This window comes from Erythrolamprus reginae, chromosome 5 (genome assembly GCF_031021105.1).
Source record: "Erythrolamprus reginae isolate rEryReg1 chromosome 5, rEryReg1.hap1, whole genome shotgun sequence".
NCBI lineage: Eukaryota > Metazoa > Chordata > Lepidosauria > Squamata > Dipsadidae > Erythrolamprus > Erythrolamprus reginae.
Window position 1 is genome coordinate 68802381 of NC_091954.1, and position 22386 is coordinate 68824766.

General features: G+C 36.6%; 1 protein-coding gene across 1 annotated transcript; it reads left to right on the plus strand.

Moving 5' to 3' along the window:
• The first annotated feature begins 1151 nt into the window (after positions 1–1151).
• TCTN3 (tectonic family member 3) lies at positions 1152–21877 on the plus strand. The gene is made up of 14 exons (XM_070752974.1): positions 1152–1391; positions 1673–1799; positions 3600–3721; positions 4915–5045; positions 5295–5403; positions 6767–6885; positions 9597–9632; positions 10008–10082; positions 10196–10321; positions 13203–13298; positions 14688–14785; positions 16592–16757; positions 17255–17380; positions 18540–21877. Exons 1-14 carry the CDS (start codon positions 1163–1165, stop codon positions 18768–18770), a joined length of 1791 nt encoding a protein of 596 aa, XP_070609075.1. The 5' UTR covers positions 1152–1162; the 3' UTR covers positions 18771–21877.
• Positions 21878–22386: the final 509 nt, after the last annotated feature.

The window sequence follows — 22386 nt, forward strand, 5'->3', positions numbered from 1 at the left end:
AGAAAGTTAAAAGAGTTTATGTATCCTCCTTTTCTCTCCAGCTGTCCTCCTTTCGAATTGTCGGTCCTCTTTTCTCCATTCAGGTATCTGGTAAATGTAGCTGGTCTTGAAAGTTAAGCAGGACTGGATCTGCCTGGTACTTGAATGGAAGAGAAGCAGGAAACACAAGGCTGTAGGATAGATTGGGGAGTCAAAGAAACATTCTAGAAGAAGGCAATGAGAAACCAGTGCCATAATATTATCTGAAAATTTCTTGACTGTATCCCAGTATCTTCAGAGTCAAGCACAACTGGAGGGATAATAAAGCATAATAAAGGCTACAAGCATAGTTCTCAGATGAAGTCAGCTGCAGTCCATTGCAGCTTATCTTTTAATAAAATTGGCTGTTCAGAAAAGGTACAACCAGTTTAATTTCAATTCCCTCGTCTTCTGGGTGAGAAGCATTTGTAAATATTTCGTGTTTCTCTTCTCTTTATACAGCTTGCTGGTTAAAGTTGACAGAATATTTCTATGATAGCATTGTAAAATAGTGCTCTAAAAAAACTGCTGATGAGAGATGGGCAGAGGTCGGTTTTGTATTTCGGATAGTATAAATCATAACCTAAAAATAACAACTGCAATAACTACACTGAAATAATTAAAGTTATTGATTGAGCTCAGATTTAAAGCTATTGATTCTCCCATTGCTGCATGCAGCTACGTTGCATTTCAGATTTTTCAATCATCCTGTAAGCAAAAAGAAAACCCCGTATTGGAAAGAGAGGCAATCAAACGAGAGGCTCTTTTAAATATAGATAAAAGATGATAAAATGGGTAAAAGGGATTAAAAGCTCATTTCAGGCTTCACTGCTCAAAATACAAACCGAACTCCATCCCATCTCCGACCTGCCGTTTCTTTACAGAACTGCATTCCGACAGTGTCTTTTGTTACAATTGTTTCTTTTTTTCGGGATACCTGTTACGCTATGCAATCACAATTTCCACAAAAGATGTGCGGACGTCAAAAACACAAGGATCTTTTTTCCATCTCTATCATGGACTCTACCATTTTCTAGTTCTATGGGTTTCATGAAAGCGCGTCAACGGTGACGTTCTCTCGCCTTCTGGGCCAACGTCATATCTTCGCGACTCAGTCTCTAAGCAACGCAGAGATGCCTTTGTTATGGCAGCGTGGCGCCGCCTGCTCCCATTGCTGCTCTTGCTGTCGGAGTTGTGGTGGGAAACCAAGACTGACAACGTCACCCTAAAAGCGGAAAACTCCACTGATGAAACGACCCCCACAGGGGCGGCCCCCAACGAAACGTCCCTCCCCCCGATCTCACCAAGCGGGACCCCACCAAGCGGGACCTCTCCAAGCGGAACTCCCGTCATGCAGACCGAAGAAACTGCTGGTGAGTTCGGACAGGGGTGGACTTCAACTCCCAGAATTCCTGAGCTTGCAAGATTGGCTCTGGAATTCTGGGAGTTGAAGTCCCCAAGTCATAGAGCCAATTTTGCCTACCCCTGAATTGGGAGGAAGTCTGTGCTGTGTCCCAAAGGCATGTGCCCCTCTTTCGTTTGAAGTGAATGATCCCCCTGATCGGCTTTTTTTGTTTGTTTTGTTTTGATCTTTTGCATTGTTTTAAAAATCTTTGCTCATGGCTGCCTCTGTCTCCCACCAATGTTTTCTCAGGCTGCCCCTGTGACTTGCATCCAGGCTTCTGCGACCTCAATTGCTGTTGTGATTCACACTGTGGTTCAGAATGCAACCTTGGTGCCCCTGGGTGTCCCTTCACTTTCTGCCTGCCTGGCAGTACCAGGTAAATATGGAGATTTTATTTAGGTTTCTAGAAATCCTACCAAGACTGGAAGCTTCAGCTGGTCCAGAAGGCAAAGGCGTGGACAGTGATGGGTATGCCTCAGTATATCCCGACAAGACGGAGTGGCTGTGGATTCTGCCTCCAAAGGACAATTTCACCTCTCCGTCCATTACCCGGTGGTGCACCAATTGCAGCCCTATTTGGACTGGGTATCTCTTCTGACAGTCACTCATGCCCTTATCACCTCAAGATTCAACTACTGCAATGCTCTCTACATGGGGCTACCTTTGAAGAGTGTTCGGAGACTACAGATGGTCCAAAATGCAGCCACATGAGTAGTGATGGGCATGCCGAGGTCTGCCCATATTTCTCAAACACTCCGCGAGCTGCATTGGCTACCGATTGGTAACTGAACGCAATTCAAAGTGTTGGTTCTGACCTATAAAGCCCTAAGTGTCATGGGACCAGATTACCTAAGGGACTGTCTTCTGCCTCATGTATCCTAGGGGCCGGTTAGGTCCCACAGAATTGGCCTTCTCCAGGTCCTGTCAGCCAGGCAATTCCGTCAAGCGGGGCCTAGGGGAAGAGCCTTCTCTGTGGTGGCCTTGGCCCTCTGGAATCAACTCCCCCCAGAGATTTGTATCGCCCACACCCTCCCAGTCTTCTGTAAGGCCCTGAAAATGCATTTCTGCCGACAGGCTTGGGGCCACCGAACTCTTAATATTTACCCCGGCCTATGAGTAAAGAATGTTATGAACGTGGATGATTAGTTTATTAATAAATAGGGGGTTTAGAATGTAATTTAAGTTAGATTTATAATGTGTTTTTAGTATTAAGATTTTTATAATATTTTAATATTAGATTTCTCCATGTTTTTGTATCTGTTTTGCTGTGAGCCGCCCTGAGTCCCAGGAGAAGGGCGGTATAGAAATCTGATTAATAAAAAAATAATAAATTCATATCCGTTAGACACCTCTGCATTGTGAGTTGTACCGGTGCTGCTTGATACAATTCAGGGTGCTGGTCATCACCTATAAAGCTATTCATGACATAGGACCAGGTTATTTGAGAGATCTCCTGTCTCCCATGGTTTCTACTTGGTCAAAATCTGCCACCAGAGTTAGCACTCCCTGGATTCTTTTGATTAAACAGCACTATCTTTTGGGACCCAGGAAGTGTGCCTTTTTTTGTGGCAGCATTTGTCTCCTGGAATGAAATCCCCCCGAAATCCATGTGACTCTGATTCTGTTGGCATTAAGTAAAATTTTAAGGATTGGTGGTTTTTCCAGGCCTAGGGTTAATATGAATGGATAATCTTATTAGGTGTGTTTTTATACAGAATGACCGGATGCCATTTTCTTTTTTAATGGTCCATTGTGTATTAAATTATTAGCTGCTCATAATTGGGCAGTATGTGAAATAATTAAATAATTGAATGTAGAAAATATATTGGAACCATATTTTTGTGATTGTAGAAAAAGCACAATTTTGGAATCGAAGGTGCAGCTTTTTAATTGCTTATAATGTTATATTTTATTTTATACCAAAAACCATGTAACTTTTGAATTTTATTTACTTTTATTTACTTTTATTTACTTTTATTTATTATCATCATCATCATTATTATTATTATCATCATTATTATCATTATTATTATTATTAATTGGATTTGTATGCCACCCCTTTCCAAGGACTCAGGGTGGTATGTTTTAAAAACCATTGTTTGATACATATAGTAAATCTGAGTTTGTGTAAACAATGTTCTTTAAGATAGTTTTCTGTATTTGTATTTTTCCTTAGAGCTGTGAGTTGGGTGTGTTTAGAGAATGCTCTGATTTTCCGAAGTAACACTCCCTTCCATACTGAAATCCTTCCAGGTCCTGGTGGATGTATATTACTCTTCTGTGTACGTTTAAATGATTGTAAGTTTGGCTTTTTGTCTACAACATATACTCTTTGATTGCAGCTATTCTCTGCATCTAATTTTAGGAAAAGAAATACAAACCATTATGCTTATTTTCTGAAGATTAAAGAACAATATACTAATTGATTTTGTTTATGTAGTTTCATTTTCAAACCTTGTGAAATAGGTGCATTTTTCATTTGTCATTATAGTATCAATTTTTCTAAACACTTCCCTTTTCTTTCTATTTTCAGATACTAAAATGATGTCTAACTCTTAGAATTCTATCATCATTCATAAAAAAATAAAACCACAGTATTAGAATAACATCTTAATTTAAATGTATGAATAGTATAGTATTATAGTAGAGGTAGTCTTCAACTTGCGACCAGAATTGAGCCCAAAATTTATATTGCTAAGAGAGAAACTTATTATATTTTTTCTTTCCCCATTTGTTAAGTGAATGACTGCATTTAAATTAGATAAGTGAGTCTGGTTTGTCCATTGACTTTGCTTGTCAGAAGGTTTCAAAAGTTGATTGATCACATGACCCAGGGTCACTGCAACAATTATAAATTTGAGTCAGTTGTCAAGCATCCAAATGTAAAGGGGATACTACAGCAATCATAAGTCATAAGTCATTTTTATAGTGCTATTGTAACTTTTGGATGGTCACTAAGTCAGTCAAGGAATACCTTTCTCAGTAGTATATAGTACCGTTATAATATACTTCCTTTTCTCTGGAATAGTTTTTCCAATATCTAGTTCATTAATAACTTACCTAGGAAAATTTGTACATCAAATCAATGTTGATGCATCAATAAATAAAGTCAATTTGTCTGTTACAAGATTCTACTTTTGTTACTGTGTAGATTTGTGTTTCTGTTAAAGGGCAAATGATCTTTGATTTGAAAAATACAACCTCTTTATACCTTATTATTAAATATCTTCCATTATTCCATTTTTGTACAGATGCATAAATGCTTCTGGTCTAAACCAGTGAGATAGACAACTAGGGTGACAGAAAAATTATATACAACCTCTCTGACAAAAAATAGGAAAGATCTTTCAAAAAGTCTTAGGTTTTATAGCCCAGATTAAAAAAAAGATATGCAGAGGGAATAACATTTATTACATTTTTAATATGGCATGTCCTTTTAACACTGTGATGATGTTACTGTTGTGCTTCCCCTACCCGTATTTTATTTTTAGCCACACTGAACTATTTACAAGTGCCACAGAGGGTGACAAAAGTAAATTTCCCAGTACTTTTAGCACAATATGGAAGGCCATCATTCATCCCTCCAGAACACGTTCGGTCTTCTCCATCTGCCTTTTATCAAGTGAGTTGGTTCTTCAATATTTTTTTCCTGAAATATTTTTAGTAGTAAGAAAATGTGAAGCAGACTAGATTTAGATTTTTGTAATTTTAGCCTTATCTCCACAAGGTAAGACTTGCCTAGTAGCTTGCAGTCTAAGATTATTTAATTATTATGTGAAGATGGAACATGTTGGCTTAAAAAAATCAAGTTAATACTTAAATTCTTTTTATTTATGGGCTGTTCTAGGAATTAATCTTTTTTCCATTTCAGGTAGGGGATCCAATTCAGATTTATTATGCTGCCTCATCCACACTAAGTGTGCTTAAGCAACCTGTGGGCATTGGAAGTAGTCAAATTTGCACTGATGAGAATCCTGCTGGTGAGCATTGAGTTTTTAGTAAAGTTTCAGCACCAAGTTAAAAGTTTATTGGTTTTGGTAACTGATTACAGGTAGTCCTTGATTAATTTAGCTTAATTCATTCATTCATTTAGCTTAATTCATTCATTTAGCTATTGTTCAGAGTTATGGCAATGCTGAATAAGATTTAATAACTGGTTCCCTTAGCATCCAGCTTGCAATTATTATAATTGCAGCAGTCTGCTGTCATGTGATTACCATTTGTGGCCTTTATTGCCAGCTTCTGACAAGCACAATCAGAGGGGTAGCCAGCAGGAGGTGATCATATGACATCATGCTTAACTGCAGCTATCTGCTTAATGATAACACACCAAAACTGGCCCAATTGCCAGGGTAAATTGCCTGTGTAAGTTGTCATGATCATGTGACATGGTACTTTATGATACCGTCACTTAGTAACTGTTGCCAGTCTCAATTACTGTCATTAAAGGACTAACTTTTTTTTCCAAGAAGCCACCATATGCTGTAATGTTTTCAACAGTGCATAATTGATAGCAAATACGTTATTTGATTCCTGGTAAATGGAGGGTGAGCAAATTTATAAGAGAGAAGTGATAGATGGAACATAATAATCTTAATTGTGAGCCCATGGCTTATAACAAACATATTGAGATACAGCCTACTATTTTTTGGAAAGAAATGCTGTATTGCCAGCACTGTACTGACAGATCGGAAGATTAAATGTTAGTTAGAGTAAAACTCCTGAGTCAACTTTCAAAGTCTTTGGGGCATTCTTAATTATCATTCTTGAATATTACTGATCAGCATTTTAGGAGACGGACAAGTAGCAAAATGGTTCCTAAACAATCTTACATAGAAATACAGCTCAATTTTTTAAAAAAATACATAATTCCAGATATAGTCTCAGATTCTGGAAGAAAAGTAAAAGCTTAGTCAGGCACAGGCTTCCCCAATACGATATGCAGATTCTGAAGGTAGATCTTTATAAAAGTTTTGATGATCCTCTTTTGTTGTTGTGATACTCTGTCAGTTGACAATGTAGTTTGAGCCTTTGAAGTACAAAGCTCAGTCTGAAATATATAAAAGATGTTCTGTACTAAGAAGGTGACATTATCAAAAAATAAGACTCTGGAATTTAGCTATGTATAATTCCAATTTAAAGCAAGAGAAAACAGGAAGGAGAGGGAGGGAGGGAAGGAGGGTGTGGGAGAGGGAACATATCTACAATATATACATATTAAAAAGAACTAATTAATTAACTAGCTAATCAAACTAATTAAAATAACTGCATTTTTAAACTCTTAAGTCAACATTTCCTATTTGTCTGTCTTTCTTGACCTGTTACAGTATGTTCATTTCTTAGGTTTCCTGGAAAGTAAAACTACCAGCTGTATTAGGATCTTTACTGACCTGAAGAGCAGTTGTACCTCTGACCCTGCATTGGATGCAGCTTCATATTATCGTAACTTCAGTGTATTACAGGTGTGAAATCTGACCTACCATGAAGTCTTTTATTTTGCTATTTAGTTTATTATGGTTTATTGCACAGTCAACCTGATGTTTAGATTGGATTTGGCATTTTGTTGCAGGATGTAAGCTGTTCCAAGTAAAACTGCCTTTTTCTTGTAATTCATTGATGAATTTGTCAATTTGGAGGATGTCCAAATGGTTATCATTGTTATTATTTTATTTTTTCATTTAAGATTGGCTGCCCAACTTCTTATGCATATTTATTTGTAAAAGTAAGCTTGTATACTTTTTAAGTATGAAAGAAAGAGGAGGAGGAGGTGGTAAATTTAGTCATATTTTCTTCCTCTAAAAATTAGAAATTTTGGAAAATTTCTATTTGCCTATTACTGGCAGGAATTCAAGTCCTATAGAAATGTATTGTATATGATACTATTGTAAAAGACAATTGTATCATCTAATAGGAAAAAAGAGATAATGTAATTAGTTGAAACAAATACTTATCTTTAGAAAAGTCTCATATCTTGGGAAAAGTCCCTTATTTTGTTTTATCAACAGCACTTGTGAAGTTCTGTGATAACAAGGGAAGCACCCTGATTTAGATATGGGACTTGTCTGAAGATAATTATTTCCCTTGTTAAAACCAGGTGCATCTAGGTCTAGGAGATATCTGTGTTAAGGCAGGCCTATGGAAACTTTGTGGGCAAACTCCCTGAAATAGGTTTATGGTTAAACCTTTGGAATAAGTTTTATAATTTTATATATGTGATCAGACCAGGGAAAAGATACATAAATACAAATAAAATAGAAAATGGAGAAACACATAGGTCTAAAATCAAGAATGTCACATTCGTATAAGCCCTTTCTTCTGAGTTGCGTTTTAGTGGATAAAATCATATATAAATAGCAGACTTAGAACTTATATACAGTGATACCTTGTCTTACAAACTTAATTGGTTCCAGGACGAGGTTCTTAAGGTGAAAAGTTTGTAAGATGAAACAATGTTTCCCATAGGAATCAATGGAAAAGCGATTAATGCATGCAAGCCCAAAATTCACCCCTTTTGCCAGCTGAAGCGCCTGTTTTTGCACTGCTGGGATTCCCCTGAGCCTCCCCTACGTGGGAAACCTCACCTCCGGATTTCTGTGTTTTTGCGATGCTGCAGGAGAATCCCAGCAGGAGAATCCCAGCATCGCAAAAATGAGTGCTTCGCTGGCAACGGAAGTCCAGGGGTGGGGTTTCCCAGTGAAGGGAGCATCAGTGAAATCACAGCATCACAAAAACACCGAAGTCCTCGAAACCCCACCTCCGGACCTCTGTGTTTTTGCGATGCTGCGATTTCACTGAGGCTCCCCTCGCTGGGAAACCTTACCTCCGGACTTCCGTTGCCAGCGAAGCGCCCGTTTTTGCATTGCTGGAATTCCCCTGCTGGGATTCCCCTGCAGCATCACAAAAACACGGGAGTCTGAAGGTGGGATTTCCCATGGAGGGGAGCCTCAGGGGAATCCCAGCAGCGCAAAAACGGGTGCTTCGCTGGTAATGGAAGTCCAGAGGTGGGGCATCACAGCGGCAGCGGTGGGTTTGTAAGGTGAATGTAGTTTGTAAGTAGAGGCAAAAAAATCTTAAACCCCGGGTTTGTATCTTGAAAAGTTTGTATGACAAGGCGTTTGTAAGATGAGGCATCACTGTACTAATATGTAGGATCAGAATGTACTTACAATTATTTTAATTATAAAATCTCTATTTCACTTTCTTGTCATAGTTAGGTTTTAATAAAGAGCTAAATGTTATTATTCTCATAATAAATTTCATCTTGTTACTTCCTAAACATGGATCTTAATAATTCTATGCATTGAAGCAAGTAGAAGAGAAGTCCAACAGCTCCTATAATGAAACTTCTGATTAGAATTAATGGTTTGTGCATGACTTATTTACAGAATAACCTGATCCTCAAAGATTACCTGTGGGAACCAGAATATTGTTAGATTTATACCCTCATAGAAAAACCTGGCTACAGCTAGTCCTTGACTTACAATAATTTGTTTATTGACCCTTCAGAGTTATAACAGCGCTGACTTATTACCGTTTTTCACACACTTATGACCTTCGAAGCATCCCCATGTTCACGTGATCAAAATTTGAATGTTTGGTAACTGGCATGTATTTATGATGGTGGCAGTATCCTAGAGTCGTGTGAACGCCATTTATGAGTTTCTGACAAAGGGGAAGCCAGATTCATTTAAGAATTAAATGATTCAGTTAACATAACAGCTGTAGTGATTCACTTAACAACTGTCTTACTTAGCACGGGAAATTTTGGACTCAGTTGTGATCATAAGTCGAGGACTACCTGTATTGTTAAACAGTCCTCCATTCCTACTGAGACAAGGAGATAAATTATGCAGAATGTTAGGCTGTAAAGAAGATTAAGACCTCAGATTTATAAACTGTATGGGTTTATGCCGTGAAGGGCTACCAAAAGTTTTACTACCACATTGTGGGCGTGGCTTATGCAGGATGCCCTGCATTTTCTTTCAACTTCTTTCAGTGAAAATTTCAGTGCTCTTGGGTGGAGTTCCATTTTTGCTATCCCACTGCATTCTCTCCCTCCCCCCCCCCCCGGTCTGGGCAACTGCATCCCCCCCCCCCAGTCTGGGCAGTAGCCCACCCCTGGATTTATGGCAAAATATGGCATTTATGATTTGGGTTTTGTTTCCTTTTTCAGGTCCCAGTCAATTTTAGCGATGTTCACCTCTTCGAGGTAAATTATATTGACTATTACCATCATTTCTAATTTAAGGAAATCCCATCTTGAAATAACAGGAAATTATTTGTACTAATATGGACTGAGAAAGGAAGTGGGGTTCTAGCTCTATTTAAGAAATTAGGTTTAGAATGATACTGGGTTACTTATGTTGGCCATGACTTGATGATTGGGCTCAAAGGGTTCAGTAGTTTCAAAGGTAAGCAAACAAGGGAGTTACTGAGCAAAATTATGTGGAGTAGTTTTAGAAATCTTAACACTTGAGAAATTTAGTAATTTTAGAAATTGATTTTTTTTCTGAATTTAAATGGTTGTGATTGAATCATGTGAGGTGATTTTTTTCCATTGAGTATATGTTTTGGTCATTGCCAGGTCCACATAACCCCAGATTCAGAGCCTGCAGCTCCTGAGCTGAATGATAATACATGCCACAATATTGTTTCTGAGGTAATTAGCTACATCAATAATTGCTCTTTCCTATAATAGAAAAAAAAGGAGGTGGGATAAGCATATCCATGAGCATATCTTGTTTTTTACTGATCTGTTTGATGTACTTTTAGGTGAATTATGAGATAGAGTTTAATGGGATCCATGGAATCCAAAAGATTTACGTTCAGTTCAAATTGACCAATATATCAGGGAATCCAGGAGTCACATTACAACAACGTTTTTCTCTGCATTTCGGGGTCAGTACTTTTATCTTCAGATTGGTTCCAACATATACAACTAAATTTTCTACTGTACTTAACCCAATGGAAAGAGTTTCTGCATTAATGTTTTCTGTGCATCTCAACAGCTTTGACTCTGTGTAAATAAGATAAATAAGCCTTAGCACCAAGCAAGCTTGTAGAAATAGTTCTATATCCATTTCATGGCTTTAGGCAATTGCAGAAAGATCTGCATTGTGGAAAAATTCTTGCAAGGGTGGTGTAGAAATCTAGATTTTTTTTCTGTCCCATCAAAGTTTCAGACTTCTTAAATAAGATTTTTTTAAATGTCATTGGGCTATACTATAATGCAGACTAATATGGGAGCTAGAAAAGAATGTTATTTTGCAATAGAATAGCAGGCAGTTTTAAATACTTTTGCTGAAATTGAAGGAGGGAAGTATCCATTGTTTTGGAAACATTGCTATCTGGCTGGCTATTACAAGGAAAATAATGGCAATCCACATGTTGCTCAAATACTGCATAGGAGTTCTTGCAACAAACATTTCAATGGACCAGAACACTTCCTCTCCAGTAATCAAATACCCAGATAAGCAAGAATGAAATCCAGATAAACAATCAAACAGTAAACTGTGTGCTAATCAAGGAATTATGAACTCAGGTAAACAATAAAGCAATAAACAAGAGCCCAATCAAGAAACTATGAAGAAGAAAAACATTCCTTACCATCACTAACAGAGTGAGCTCCTGTAGATATACAGAGAGCAAACCCCATTCCCTTCCACCACGGAAGAGTTACCAGTCTGGGTGACAAAATGTCTGCAAGGAAACAACTAGCATAGAAAGCACTAAAAACTCAATATGCACATTTCATTTAGAGGAATTTGTTTGCTATCTATAAACTTTTCATATGTTTTCATTGTGCTGATTTATGATTTTGTTTCAAGTATTGTAATATATTTTAGTATCTATATCTCTAGCCACCCCGAGTCCTTGGAAAGGGGCGGTATACAAATCTAATTAATAATAATAATAATAACAATAACAAAACAATAACAACAATTATTATTATTATTATTATTATTATTCCATTAAAATACCTTTTAATAAACAATTCTATTCTATTAAGAGATTTAAGATTTAATTGGATTTATATGCTGACCCTCTCCGAGGACTCGGGATGGCTCACAGCATGTACAAAAAACAGAAACAGTAATAACAATCCAATTAATCATACATTAAAACAATCTTTAAAATCCTAATAAAAAAACTATCAATACCATTCATTCGACAATCATACAAAAACATTCATTGGTCGGGGGGGGGGAGATCTAAAAACCCCAGGCCTGGCGGCAAAGATGAGTTTTAAACTCTTTCGGAAGGCGAGGAGGATGGGGGCAGTACAAATCTCCAGGGGGAGCTGATTCCAGAGGCCGGGCCCTCCACAGAGAAGGCTCTTCCCCTAGGTCCCGTCAGCCGGCATTGTTTGGTCGACGGTACCCTAAGGAGACCAACTCTGTGGGACCTCACTGGTCACTGGGATTCGTGCGGCAGAAGGTGGTCTCAGAGATAGTCTGATCCTATGCCATGTAGGGATTTATAGGTCATAACCAACACTTGTGTCCGGAAACAGATTGGTAGCCAATGCAGTCCACGGAGTGATGACGAGATATGGGCATGTTTTGGAAGGCCCAAAACTACTCGCGCGGCTGCATTTTGGACAAGCTGAAGTTTCTGAACACTTTTCAAGGGTAGCCCCATGTAGGGAGCATTGCAGTAGTCGAACCTTGAGGTGATGAGGGCATGAGTGACTGTGAGCAGTGACTCCTGGTCCAGATAGGGCCGCAACTGGTGCACCAGGCAAACCTGGGCAAACGCCTCCTTCACCACAGCCGAAAGATGGTGTTCTAAAGTTAGTTGTAGATTGAGGAGGATGCCCAAGTTGTGAACCCTCTCTGAGGGGGTCAATAATTCCCCCCCCCCCCGGGGTGATGGATGGACAGATGGACATGTCCTTGGGAGGCAGTACCCACAGCCACTCTGTCTTGTCTGGATTGAGTCTGAGCTTGTTGGAACCCATCCAGACCCTGACAGCCTCCAGACACCTGCACATTACTTCCACTGCTTCGCTGAGTGGATATGGGGTGGAGATGTAAATATTAAAGCACTTTGGGGGTCTTTTTAAGTAGAAAAGTTGGACAAATACTTTAAATGCAGTATATCAATTGAACAGCAGATAAACATTAAAAAAGCCTGAAAGTATATTTGGTGGGTATGAAACCCAGATATACCTAAAATATGACTCTAGAAATCCAAAAGTACGGACTGAAACATTTCTGGACAAATCCTTACTTTCTTCTCAATATTTGATCATTTGGATAAACATAATTGATTATTTTTTATTTGCTTTCCCCCAATTCTATTTCATTTCCATGTGGATGTCTTTCATCTATGGATGTTCAATTGATATTATAAAATGTATTGTTTCATTCTTGGTTGATTAAACTCTCTGATAATTTCTGAGTTACCTTGCAATCCACTTTTGTGTGCTATTTCAATTTTTTTTACTTTAAAAAAGTTCTTTACAAATAGCATCTTTACAGACACAGTTAAAGGCAGTGTTCTTGCCAAAGTAGGAGAGGAGTTGATATTGCATTTTTTCCAAGACATTTCTCAATTTTCCAGTGTACTCTATTTTCCTGGTACAGGATATCATAGCAGTGACCTAAGTACTAACAAGGTCAACCAGACACTGCCACCTGCTGGGCAGTTTTAAAGGAGTAACACAAATGTGGGCATGCATGGCCCTGACCTGAGAATGGTCAGACCCATTTCTTTGGCATTCTAAATGTAACATTCTCTCCCTACCCCTTTCCTGCCATTTTTCTGTTTTTTACAGAGCAGAAGACCTCCTTTGACCAAACAAAGAAGTGGAAACCCTGGCTATATCACAGGAGCACCATTAAGAGCTTTATATAATGGGATCCAGCAACATGTATGTTTTCTTGCTCAATATTAAGTTACGTTTGTCAATGGATGTGTGGGTATAAGCCTCAGATGATTGTCCATTGGAAAGCTTTTATTATCCAAGAACAAAATGCAGAGGAGCTTTCTGTTCCCGTAGTTCTTGAAATTAACACATAATTGTATGAAAATAATGCATTTTGGAACCAAGTTAAGAAACTATATTGCATTTTTATCCACAACCAATAGTAAGAGTGTAGTATTACCTACCATATTTTCCCCGAAAATAAGAGCCTATCTTATATTTTTTGAACCTTGAAATAAGCACTTGGCCTTATTGCTATGCACTCAAAAGCCGGATTGGGGTTATTATCAGGAGATGTCTTATTTTTGCTTGTATTTTCTTTATTATGTAAAACCAACAGTTACCTGTAATAGATTTTTGATCGAGTGATTCCAATACTTTTTTTTAGTTTTAGGTAACAGCAATTCCACATTTTCTTCTTTTTCTTTTGATTCCTTTTCTTTCCCTGGGGTAGTGGTGGGAGGTTCTATGTCTTTGGGTTTTTTAAAATTCTTTGATATCTATTCCACAATTTTCAAAAACTTCTTAACCCGTAACAAGAAATTGTGTATCTCAATTATAAAGTCAGAGGGAAGTAGGGAAGTAGGATATGCCTATTCTTAATTGTATGAGAATATTAAAAATATACTTGACATTTCAATTAAGATAAAAATACATGCAACATACACCCAGTACCTTCATTGACAATATATTATTACAATACTAATGTTTGTTTGTTTGTTTGTTTGTTTGTTTGTTTGTTTTGACTTCTATGCCGTCCAATCCCAAAGGACTCAGGGAGGCTTATAATAACAATATAAATACAAAAACAATAAAAAGAAGTCAAATATACAATCTGAAACTATAAAACCATGATTAAAAACCCATAATTAAACAATCAAGACAACATGGATGTATACCATTCATACGATTTGGCCATGATAGTTGATAGTTGTTTGACAACATAGAAGTCTAAGTAGGTAGGTAGGTAGGTAGGTAGATAGATAGATAGATTTAAAAAACCAATAAAATAAAATAATAAAATAAAATAAATAATAGTTCACAGCCCACCAGGCCTGCCGGCAAAGTCAGGTCTTTGGGGCCTCATGGAAGGCCAGTAGGGTGGGAGGGGGGACTTGATTCCATAGATAATATCAACCAGTCAATCAGTCAGAAATTTTAATATCATTGTTGGTTGTACTGTGACCTCCAAATGCTGGTGGGCTGCCAATCTTTCATAGCTTGTTTTACTATTCAAAATTTGTTCATGTCGTGTGGTACCAATAAGTAGTCTGTAATTTGTTTTTGTGGCTCCGCTATATTCTCATTTAGTTTCATAAAACTCCTTTCCCTCAGGTAACCATTTTACAGAACCAAGCTAATGGCCAGTGCTCAGCAGCTGAGAGATTTACAGTAAAATTTGGGGAGAATGTAAGAACAGACTGCCAGTTCAGGTAACATTTTATATATCCACTTACATTTTTGCTCTTCTGGTTCAGGTTTCAGATGTACGGTATCTGTTTTGGTACATAAAGTGAATACTTTGGTAAAATGTTGCCTCCATCATATTTATTTATTCATTTATATATTGGATTTATATGCCGCCCCTCTCCGGTGACTCGGGGCGGCTTACAACATATAAAAACAACAGCATGTAATAGATAAATCCAATTAATTACACTAAACAAACAATCTAAAACAATCTACAATCCCCAGATACGGTAAAATCAATCATACACATTCAGACAACAGGCATACAGACATTAGTCAGCCCAGGGGGTAAGATCTAATCACCCCAAGCTTGGCGGCATAAATGAGTCTTAAGACTCTTGAAGAAGGTGACGAGGATTGGGACAGTGCAAATTCTGAGGGGAGCTGATTCCAGAGGGTTGAGGCCCCCACAGAGAAGGCTCTTCCCCTAGGCCCTGCCAAGTGAGATTGTCCCGCGAGTAATCTGGCCCGATGCCATGTAAGGCTTTATAGGTTATTACCAACACTTTGAATTGTGTCCAGAAACCAATCAGCAGCCAATGTAGTCTGCGGAGTGTTGGGTAAATATGGGTGTACCTAGGAAGGTCTATGTTTGCTTATGCAGCTGCATTTTGCATGATTTGTAGTCTCCGAGCACTCTTCAAAGGTAGCCCCATGTAGAGAGCATTGTAGTAATCAAACCTCAAGGAGATAAGGGCTCGAGTGACTGTAAGTAGAGACCCCCTGTCTAAATAGGGCCGCAACTGATGCACCGGGCGAACCTGGACAAACGCCCCCCTCGCCACGGCTGAAAGATGATGGTCCAAAGTCAGCTGTGGATTGAGGAGGACGCCCAAGTTGTGGACCCTCTCTGAGGGGGTCAAAAGTCCCCCCCACGATTAATGGACGGACAAATGGAAGTGTCCTTGGGAGGCTGAACCCACAGCTACTTTGTCTTGTCAGGGTTGAGTCTGAGCCTGTTAACACCCATTCTACATATACTACATATTCATTGAACATTGAAGGACTTATGTGTAAATATCTCCACAAATATTTCCAGATAATACTTTCCAAGATTCCAGTTTTAAACTGGCTGTATCTTGTGTTGTCCTTCTTTTATAAGTTACCATATTTTTTAGGGTATAAAACACATACACACACCAAAAAGAGTGTGGAAATGTTGGTGAGTCTTATACACTGAATACAGCCATTTTTGGCCTCCTGAAGCTCCGGCCCTGCGTCCCATGTTTGCGAAAAATGGGCACATTTTTCACAAAAATGTGGTGCGCAGAAAGTTTGGGAAGCCTGCAGAGTACTCCTAGGGGATGGGAAAAGGCAAAACACCCACGTTTTTTCAAAAAGTAGCTCATTTTTTGCCCATTTTTCACAAAAATGGGGGTGTTTTTGCCTTTTAATTACCCCTTCTAGTGTGTCTGGACAAGGAATTCCGGGAGATGAAGTCCACTAGTCTTAAAGCTGTCAAGTTTGAAGTTTGTAAAAAGTGTAGATGTTGTAAAAAGTGTACATGGTTGTAAAAAGTATTCTACTACATTGGTATTTTATTAAATAACATATTACTACACCATTTGGTTCAGAATACTTTTTCCCTTGTTTTCATCTAAAATCTAGGTGTGTCTTATACTCCGGTGCATCTTGTACTCTGAAAAATATGGTAGCTAATTTTCCCATGTAGTTTGTTCTCACTCTTTTAATAGGCGTAGTTTTTGTTCTGTGTAATATCTTTTTCTGTTTTTCATATTTGTGACACTTGGTGGCTTGGTCTTTCTCAGTATACCCTTCAAACCTGAGGAAAGAAGTTGTAATGACTTGCAGAAGCCATTTTACCAAGCCTTTGAAGGAGGACTCAGCACAGGGCATTTGGCCATAATTGGCAATGCTGATCCAGGCCATCCAGAGCAATGGACCAGAGTTTTTACCCAGAGGTGTAAGTTGCAGGTAATGTAACTTTACTAGATAAATGGTCAAAGCAATGGAAACTGCAGGAAATAGTATAAGGGCAGACTAGATGGACCATGAGGTCTTTTTCTGCCGTCAGTCTTCTATGTTTCTATGTGGCATCCAACTCCATTGATAATTTCCTTATATAACTTTTGTCTCAAGTACCAAAACATACTCTGCCTTATTTTTTTCAGCTGTATCAAACAAGATATAATTTGTTACAGTCACTGTACATTTGCAGCTTTGTATTCAGAAAGAACTTTTTCCCCACTGGACCCAATGTGCCTGCTGTACATTGTTTGTTCTTCCCATGAATAGAGAGATTGAGATGACAGAACATTCTGTATCCCTTTGTAGTACTGTGAATTATGTTTTGAACTTGAATGTAAATGTTTCAGTAATTCTGATCTTACTTATGATTATCAACAGGTGTTGATAATCCCAAAAGTATTAGGGCTCCTGTTACCTAAATTTTGGTATCTTGTTTTTTCTAGGATGGGCAATGTATGATCCCTGTTTCCCTGGAGATTCAGGTGATATGGGCTAATGTGGGCCTCTTATCTAATCCACAAGCTCAAGTGTTGGGTGCAAGGTATTATTACCTCTGCAGACCTCTGAAGGTTAGTGTCACATAATGCTGAATTCAAAAGTCATGCTAAACCATGGTTTGTTTAATCTCAGTTTCTTGACTAAGTAAAAATAATCTGAATTCACATATTATGTTAAGCAAATGAAACAAATTGCATTAAATCAAAACTTGAAAAAACTTCTCACATTGAGTTCTAGTTAAATTAAATGTGATTGTCTTGATTTGTTCATAAATTAGCATTTATTCTAATTAAATTATCTGAATTCAAACATAAAAGGGAATTCTAGATTTAAAACTAAAGGATGCTTTAGTTCATCAAAGGAGATAAAAAGCATATGTATGTATGAATTCATGACTTACTACAGCTTATATATGGAAGACTAAAAAAGCCGAGGCCCTGAAGTGCCTATTACATTTTATATTAAGGAAAGAACATTATGATAGTAATGACAGAGATTGTACCATGTACAACAAATATTAAATAAAAGCATGCCATCAAATCATTCTGGCAACAGTCTGGATGAGGCAGAATGATTTGAAAGCAGAGTTCTTTTTAATACTTATTGTAAATATTAGAACCTCTGTCATTATTATCATAATGTTCTTCCTTTAAAATAAAACATAACAGGCAGTTTTCTTTGGCTGTCTTTGTGCCTAAATAGCTCTGGTTCAATAGGATATACATGAATCTGTTCTTTTGGCAGAATGTTATAGTTCTTTAAGAGTCTTATGTAGCATTGAGCTACTTAATGATTTATGAGGAAAGCAATCCAAAGCCCCCTGGAGATATAAAGTCCTCAGATGTCAGATAATCTATAATGTAAATGATCTTTAGGTTCTGGACTTACTTTCTATATTTAATTTTACTTATGTGATGAAGAAAGTAATGATAAAAGGTTTATCATTTTCTGTACCAATTCCTTTGTTATAAAATATCCTGTCTAGAAAACAGGAAGAATATTCATAACAACACAGCTTCTTTTTATATCTAAATCCCTCAACAAATGGCACAGGTCCTCTCTTAAATGTTCTATAAGTTGAAAGGAATAGATAGTAGTCTTAAATTATAATTAGTTCAGTAAGAAATTAAAGATTTTGTTCCTATCCTTTTACCTGCATTATTTTCTCAAAACACTGGATATATGATAGTAGCTAAATAATGTTATATACTGTACTCTATTTTCTTTCAGTCTCTGGGTATATATATGAACATGTTGCCTTTGACAAGTACAGTTACCTTCACAGATGTTACCAAATGGCCAGAGTCACCACATGGTCAACCTGACGTTAATAGGAAACGTCCATTTGATTTCTTCTTTCCTTTTAAAATGGCATTGAATGAAGCTGTGAATGGTTCATGTAACATATTGGGCACTTTGCTGATGTCATTAATGCTTTATGGAATATTCGTGAGCTTCTAATACAGAGAAAAGAATAGCATTTCATGTAACATGGAATCAAAAATGGTCGCACAATGAATGATAAGAGCGTTTAAGAGAATGGGTAATTCTCTTCCTAAATTCCTAAAGGAGGGAAGTTCTGCAACATCTATGTGTCGGATGATTGAGAAGCATCCCAACCAGTCTGAATTTGACATGGAAGGTTAAGTGGACATCTTGTAAACCAATAGTCCATAATGAATTGATCACATGTATGCTATGCATAACATTTAATGTTTAGTCCCTGAAAGCAGTTGTCCCATAAGTGATTGCTGCTTCTGTTTATGGATGGGCTGTGTATGATAGGATTGCTATAAACTTTGGGGATGTAAAAGTGGGGGTCAAAAGCGATACTTTGTGTTCTGAAAACTCTGAATTTCTGTCTTCTGTGCAACTCCTTGCCTTTCTTCTGCCTAAAGGTGTGTTAGTGTTGAACCAGGTATATTTAGATTACAAAATATTCCTTAATCATGGACTCTTAATTTTCCCCCCCAAGATGAACTATATCAAAAGTATGAGGAATCCTCTAACTTTTAGTAAATGTTTTTCCTGTTTGGAGTATGATTGAGATAGTTGATAAATTACAATGTAGTAATTAGCACAAATACTTAGCTTCATGGGTATTCTTTAACAGTTAATCTTTTAATTAAACAGTGTTTATGCTGTTGTTGCTGTGACACTTTAGAATACTAGTTCTTCATTCATAGGATATTCTAGTCTTTCCTAAAAGAGTGAGCCTGAAACATGAAAGCTATAATATATAGGTGCCTTAATACCAGAATCACTCTTTAAATTGAAAGTACGGTATTTAACGAATATGATTTCATTAAAATAACACACACACACGAGAACTGGGAATTTAATTAGTGTTGTAATCTATGAAGTTTTCCACTCATATTCTAATGTTTTAATTATCAATTACTAGGTTGTATAAAGTTATTTGCAAATACTGTATATACTTTGCAATGGTGGTACACAGTGGGTGTGACAAATTATATCATTGATCATTGTAGTTTCATATAGGGTTAAAAATTCTAGCATGCTTTCAGTAATTATACTTTGAATTTCTTTTTGCTCAAGCAGTTAAACTAATTGAATTCTTATGAATGACTGTTAGCATTTGCAGTTATACACAATAATGCTAGCCACTCTTTAATATTTTAAACCATAGATGTCTTTAAATCTTTTTGGCATCAAATTATTTTTATGTTAAATCCACATGAATGAATGAATGAATGAATGAATGAATGAATGAATGAATGAATGAATGAATGATATCCTGGAGAAACAAGGGATATTATCAGGGGACTAAATCAGAATGCAGTCCTCCATTCAATTTATTTAGATTTAGGTATTCAGTATTTCAGAATAGTAATAGATCCCTATGGATCTATAGATCCTTTAAGATAATAAAATTAGGTTTAAGCTAATTTCACAAGAGAAATAGCAAGCATTTTAAACTGTTACTAGTTTTGTTAAAACATGCATAGATATTGAATTATCTCCCCACACCAAATCTATTTTGATGAAAAGAAGATATGAATTGGAAAAGGTTTTACAGTGAAAGAAGTTCACATTGCATGTATAAAAATGTGTTGAAATAAAGTTGGATTTAATCTTTTTTTATATCTTATTTATTCTCATATACATATTATTCAGCGTTTTTACTTGAAAAAGTTCATAATGTAACCAATGATAATCAGCTTCAAAGAAAATGCTTTTCAAACCTCCAACATTTCAGAATCTTTTCAAATCGTATAGCAGACAAATACAGTGACCTTCTACCTTGTCAACTCTAAAATAAGGACGTTGTATGAAAAACTAGTTTCAGAGTCCAAATAGGAGAGTTTGCAATATTTATCACTTCCAGTTGGACTGCAATAAGATGGTGCTTGGCCAAAAGCCTGGCTTCTCTGTTTTCAAAATACACGAGTGGACATTGCTGGACTACTTGTACTCAGCAATTGTGTTCAGATATGTTTGCCTTTTCAAAACAAGGCCAAAGAAATCATATTACATTTAAACGATGCTCTAATTCTTAGCACTGTGTTCTATGCTTGCTTTGACTTAGTGGTTGTGATTTGTAATCCATGGCGTTATCCATGGGTTTAGCATATTATTCAAAGTGCAATAGAAATTTGCATAAACATTTAGCTTTTTGAAATGGTCAGAAGCTAAGGCAGTTTCTCTTAAACATGTATGTACCAAATATTTCTTTCATGAAACTTCATTGAGCATATTATAAATGAAGTGCATAGTCTACATATAATCTCAAACCCAAACTTTTGGGAGGCTTGGGTGAAAGGTTCTACCTTGTTGCAAAGAGATTGAGGTCTATCTACATAATCATACCTAGTTTATTTCAATTCTTTTTTCATATGCAATCTTTTCTTAAGTCAAAGAATTGATCAAAAGTATAGAATGTTACTTCATTATAAATCTTTATAAAGCTTATAAAGATTTAACTCTCTTGGATTGTATATGTCTGTAAAGGTAAGTTGCTATGAGCTCCCATCAAGTAAAAATCAAAATAAATAAAATACCACTGTGTAGCACCATTAGAAAGGTTATAAAATAGGATACCTTATTTCAGCATGAATGAGCTATATTCTGAGATGTGAAAGTAAAAAATGAAATTTGACAATTATGTAAATTGATGGAATTCTGTGCTGTTTACAAGTAATTTTTTTATTTTAACATATGTTTTTCCCTATGTTCTCTTAGGCTGCTTAGCACAACAGCACCCAGAGTTGTTTCTTTTTTGTGTGTTTTAGTTTGCATTGTGGCTTAAGATTTTATCACCAAATTGCATATTAGATAACATGGAAATGTAAGGTTTTTTTTAACATTGTCTAATGAAAGCAATAAAATCTTTATTACAAAATTTTCACTATCTTCAAAAATTGTAAGTTGTTGGAATTTTAACCTGTATTTTATTAATTGTTTTAGATTTTAGGAACGATTTTTTAAATAATTGGATTGAAATGTCAATTTTGGATGATTTTATTAATCAGTACTGGCAAAAATAATTTGTTACTTGGTCTGCACTTTTTGTAAGCATTTTAATTAAAGTATTTTTTTTTAAACTATTCTGCCTTTTTATCATAACACTCAAAAAAATTTACTTTTGTATGAAGTCATTCTTTTTTATGTTAAAAATTTAAATTACAAATTTTAAACTGGTGCATTTTGCTAACTTAATACCATAGCATTAATGACATTAATGCTGGTTTGAGTATATCCTTTCAGGTATACAGTTTTTCCTTAGTACAGTACAGTATATTCCTTCCCATCAAAAGTTAGCATTTATAGTATTTACCGGTATTTATTTATTTAAATTTCTATGCCGCCCAACTCACTAGGGACTCAAGTGGTAACAAGAGTCAGTGTTCTCACATTTAGCAAAAGTGTAGGAAAGCCATATTGGAATAGTAAGAGGAAATGCTTACAGATTTTATGACTTTCATCTTCAATTCCGCCGTGCATTTAACTCTTTAAGAACTCATTTTATTTAGCAGCATTTGATGCAGCAATCCCTAGTCATGTTTAATCAGAAGTCCTGTTTCAAAAAAATTACTTCTAAATCATTATCCTTGAG

Bases quoted from the DNA above. Each gene is read 5' to 3' on its own strand.
- TCTN3 (XM_070752974.1), top strand. From the start codon at position 1,163: ATGGCAGCGTGGCGCCGCCTGCTCCCATTGCTGCTCTTGCTGTCGGAG. The intron at 1,800-3,599 runs GTAAATATGGAG...ATTTTTCCTTAG, and splicing joins TGCCTGCCTGGCAGTACCAG to AGCTGTGAGTTGGGTGTGTT. The intron at 5,046-5,294 runs GTGAGTTGGTTC...TTTCCATTTCAG, and splicing joins CTCCATCTGCCTTTTATCAA to GTAGGGGATCCAATTCAGAT.